The sequence below is a fragment of the Lolium rigidum genome, chromosome 3, assembly GCF_022539505.1.
Source record: "Lolium rigidum isolate FL_2022 chromosome 3, APGP_CSIRO_Lrig_0.1, whole genome shotgun sequence".
Taxonomy (NCBI): domain Eukaryota; kingdom Viridiplantae; phylum Streptophyta; class Magnoliopsida; order Poales; family Poaceae; genus Lolium; species Lolium rigidum.
The window spans coordinates 26,646,610-26,651,625 of record NC_061510.1 but is presented as its reverse complement, the minus strand read 5'-3'; the positions used below and the strand labels follow the sequence as shown (position 1 = coordinate 26,651,625).

At 49.0% G+C, this 5,016-nt stretch overlaps 1 protein-coding gene across 1 annotated transcript; it reads left to right on the top strand.

Annotated features, from left to right (window-relative positions):
* Positions 1 to 1,668: 1,668 nt before the first annotated feature.
* LOC124694536 lies at positions 1,669 to 3,410 on the top strand. The gene is made up of 2 exons (XM_047227510.1): positions 1,669 to 2,616; positions 2,916 to 3,410. The coding sequence occupies exons 1-2, from the start codon at positions 1,669 to 1,671 to the stop codon at positions 3,408 to 3,410; spliced, it is 1,443 nt and encodes a 480-aa protein (XP_047083466.1).
* Positions 3,411 to 5,016: the final 1,606 nt, after the last annotated feature.

Sequence of the window (5,016 nt, the reverse complement as noted above, 5' to 3'; positions counted from 1 at the left end):
GCAGAACTAGTTAAGTACCCACGCACTGGTAGCTAGGGAGATCGATCGATCGACTAGAATGGCTGTTCCCGCATTGTTTTGTCTCAAACGCACCGGCCGCCGGCTTGGTCGGCGAGCTCAAGCATATGGTTATGGAATCATGCCTGTAGAAAATGTAGCTCGGTGAGCACGTTCGGCTTCGTAGAAATCTAGCAAAGAACATAGGCATGTGCCGCAGGACGCCGCTAAGCCTGTCCGTTGTGGCAAACGTATAATTGTATGGCTCGGTCACTGGATTTTGGAGGTATCTGCAGAACGCAAAAGGGAAAGTTTTTTTTTTTTTCGAGAGTACGCCAAAGGCGTACCATATCTTTATAGAAGGCAGAGATTTGAATACAAGAACGGCACCACTCGCTACAAGCAACGAGGGTAACCCCAGACACACCGGCTACAGACGAAACAACCACAACACAAAGCACCTGTCCTAAGCAAAGAACCAAGCCACGTCTCGACCGACGCCAGCACCTCCGTAGAAGAACAACTCCGGCAAGGCCTTCCTCATCAACGCACCATCCGAAGGAGATCAATGGCGGGACTTGGTCGGACCCAAGAAGACGTCCTCAAGAAATGCCAGCAAAGGCGTGCATAGCGCCCTGGAAAACTACCTCGGACCGCTGCGCCACCGGAATAGAGCCGCAAGGAACCTCTGCATCGTGTCTTCACGCACGAAGCTCTCAACAGAGTCACGACGTCGACGACGCCGCCATCGTGCCGATCCGCACCGGATCAAGGCTTTCGCCCGAAGACACCCGAACTCCAAGGGTAGGGAGATGCCGACACTCCACGGCGACGCCTCCAAGGAGGGGAACGACGCCCATGGGCGCCGTCGCCATCGGCCCAACACAAGCTAGGCAAGACTTTCGTCCGAGTCGTCGACCATCTCCGAAGCCCCAGAGCAAGGGCAGAGCGCCGTTGAGCCTCTCACCGCTGCCGCCACAGCGCCTCAAAGATGAAGCCGCAAAAAACTGCAAGCCACTCCGACACACCCCGCACGCCGAAGATCCGGTCAACCTCCATCTCCACCTCCAGACCGACCAGGCACCGCAGCCTCCATGCTCCCCTCCAGCCGGAGCAACGCTGCCCGCGGTGGACCTCGCCCACTCCAGGCGCCCACCCACGTCCAGGTCGCCCCGGCCCAGCAGGCCCAGATCGGGCCCATGAAGCCCAGATCTGGCCCGCACTCCATCCTCCTCTCTCCGCCGCATTTTGGAGTGCTTGAACGGATTCAGATGTGTGTATGGAGCACAGCGAAGATACGGAGAGTGGAGAGCATCGTTGCATATTCAAGTTTTTTGTTATTGTTAGCAAATTCCAGCACTCCATCCGTCATTGCGTTGCGTGCAATGAGATGCACACACGGCAGCGCGATGGCACTAGTCAGCCTCGGATATGATATATGCAGAGATTCTCTGAACTAGTCGAAACCAACCAGGAATCGTACTGCGTCGGCGCGAGAAGTTTCATGCGAGGAACCGATACGGAATCGGATGATGCGGTCTCCCCCTCTTATAATGCGATCAACTTATTTCCTGGGGTCGCCGTCGCAACCGCAGCATACATCGGCTCTGCTGCTTCGCTAATTCTCTTGTGCTTCCATCGTCGAACCAACAAAGCCTAGTAATGTTCTCTATGTCAATCCTGGTGAAAGGATTGCAGAGATTACTAGGCTGCAACAAAGAGGAAGATGCTTCTTGCAGAGACAGGTTCAGCGAGCTGCCCGACGCCCTCCTCCTAAACATCCTGGAGAGGGTGAGCACGCTCGACGCCGTCAGGGCCTGCGTCCTGTCGAAACATCTACTGAAGCTCCCTGCCATGCTCTCCCGGATCGCCATCGACGTCTGCTACATCTGGGGAGAGTACATCGATCCCACCGACCTCGAATTCGACGACATGCTCCAAGCGAACCGCGCCGTGGCCGATCTGACTGACAAGATCCTCGGCACGAGGCCTCCACAGCTCACCATCCACGACCTAAACCTGACCTTCGTACTTAGATTGGACAACTGTCTCTCCATCGGCAGATCCGTCGCCCACACCATGGCGACGCGGAAGCTCGACTCGGTCCAGTTCAAGATCTTGACGGAGAAGGACGGCTTTGATTGCACTCCGGCCGATCTCCTCGGCTTCGGGAAGCAGCTCAACGCTTTCTTCGCCGACTGCCAAGACGCGTTTGCTGGCCTCACAATACTCGACCTACAGAACCTGAGGTTCGGTGAGTCCGACCTACCCAACATCCTCGGCACTTGCAAGAGGCTGGAGTACCTGAGCCTCAACTTTTGCGACGCGGGGATAGGCTCGACGCTGAAATTTGAACACGATCGACTCGTGGAGCTCAAGATCGAGTACGGGGAATACGAAACCGTGGAACTCTGCCGTCTGCCCAAGCTACAACGGATGACATGTGATTTTTGGGACCATGATAGAAATCCCTTAGTTTTTGGTTTCGTCCCGCAGCTTTCCAAGCTTAGCCTTTTTAACGCTGTTTTTATTTCGAGCACGACTCCTCTTCGGTTAAGCCAGCTTCTTGCTAATGTGCCCACCATTCGCGATCTGCTTCTAGATTTTGAAAGTCAAGAGGTAATCCTATCTCAGTACATTTTGTTAAAATACCAAATCTCACTACTTTATGATGGTTAGATAATACTCCCTCCGTGCTAAAATATGGGTCTTGATTTTATATACATGAAGATGTATCTAGACCTATTTTAGTTATAGATATATATATCCATATCAAGAACAAATTGAGAGACTTATTTTAAAATGGAGGGAACTTATATGCAGCCGTTTAATACCTTAAATGAGTCTTCTCGATGGCTCGCGACTTTCAGTTTTTGCAGCTTTGCACCATTTGTAACCTTTCCTCTTTGACGTGCCAGATTTGGGTGCGACCAGAGAGCCCAATAGTGCTCTCGCCTGTGCTCAGCAAACTACGGATAGTGAATCTTCATAATCTTCATGAAGGATTTGGCATCTCTTGGACAATGTTCATCCTTGAAGCTGCACCATATCTAGAAGAGTTATGTATCACGGTATGGGATCATAGCCATGGGAAGCTCTATGAGAAAACGGATGTCAAGTGGGAACCATGCGATTCTGATTTCAAGCATGCCAATCTAGGCAAGCTCACGATCTTCGGCTTTCAGCCCGATAACAACTTCATGGGATATGTCACGCGTGTAATGAAAGCCGCGGTGAGGATCAAGGAAGTTTCTCTACACGACAGGAAGGCGTGCGAGAGATGTGTTGTACATTGTGTCGGGTTTTCCACATCAAGGTATCCACGGACCAGCGAGGAGAAGGATTCATGTATTGAGAAAATTACAGAGGGGTTGGTGGCAGGTCCTCCCGTTATGATTCACTTCCGATCCTAGTTTCAAATGGGATGCATGGTATCCTTATGATCCATATTCCACGACAATGTAGATGAAGAATTTGTTGACCCACATGACTTAGATTTCACTTTTCAACTTTGTATCGTAGCCTAATGGAGAGAGGAATTAGTTTGAGAACACTCAGTAGAAAAATATTGCTATTATTAGTTAACAGTATAATGGAACCACCTAGGAACCACCACAGCGATTTTGCGTTCTGAACCGTCCGATCGACCTGTTGAACGGTCCAGATCGTCTGCTTCTTTCCGCAGCGTTGCGCGCTTGTTGGCTTCGTCAAATCGCGTCAAATGGGCCAACCTATTGTTAGGGGCTGCTTTTCCGCGGATTGAGCTGGCCGAAGTTTCGTTAGTCGGGCCGTTTAAGTTTTGTACGGGCCCTGAGGCCTTTTATTTTCCCGCAGGTTGGCCTCCCACTGTAGATGAATAGACAACATCTTGTTCCTTTCCTCCCTCTCTCTGCGCTGCGCCGTCCTTTCGCCTCCGCTGCGGCTCTCCTGAGCGGCACCATGCTCCGTGTGCGGATGGAGCCGGCTAAAAAACCACTGACGCCACGATCGCACAGGTGGATCCCTACTGGATGCCGAGTTCCGTCGATTTGGTGAGAATTTCCAAGGCCACCGAATTGATACCCTCTTCTCAACCAGCGGTACCCAAGATCATTTGTAGACCAATCGCCGCCTCTATTTTTCACCGCAGATTTCACCAGGTCCAACCTCTTCACGTCAAACATTATCCATGCTCCTCCTATGAGACCTACACCTAGCCACCTCAACTGCAAGAAGAAATCGGGTTTGCCCGATCCAACAGTGCACAGATTTGTCCTCCTCACTTCCCTTCTGATCTTTGTCTGATTAGTCTATGATATTCAATTTTCTCCGATCTGTTGTTGCAGGATTACGCCAATAATGCCCTGGATTTTGTGCCCTATTTTTTTTGAAACTGATGGGTATTTCATTTAAATTTTCTCCAGCCCTATTGCCTATAAACTTCCTTATGATGTGATTCCTTTTGAGTTTCTCATATGCATCACAGTCTCAAAATTTTACATGCTTATTCATATTACTTTATTCGATTGTATTAAGAATTTTAATATAGTTCACTTCAGCAGGGGAAAGGCAGAGTCGGTTACAGTGGGTCGCTGAGCCGGGTCAATCATCAGCACATCTCAGATGAACACCAGCATGTTTATGCAATACTTTGCACAAAATATTACATTGTTTTTGTTGCGTTCAAAATTAATTTTCTAACTGTGTACATAATTTTACTAAGAAGAAATATGTGGATTCTTATTTCCACTATACTTTCAGAAAATGAAAATCCTAATTACTTTTCTAGCTGTGTATACAAGTTTAATCAATTAAACTGTCACACGTGTATGATTAGTTTGCATAATACATGATTGTGAGCAAACTGATAGGTAAACCGTCAAGTACAATCTACTGGGACCTGCAAGCATCTAGCTTTGCTGTTGCAGTCTATGTCAGAATAAGTTGAGTACTTCTGCTAATACTACAGATCGTGTTCTTCTAAACCATGTTATGTATTTTCAGGTATTAATATTCCTACTTGAAGATAGCATACTGTTT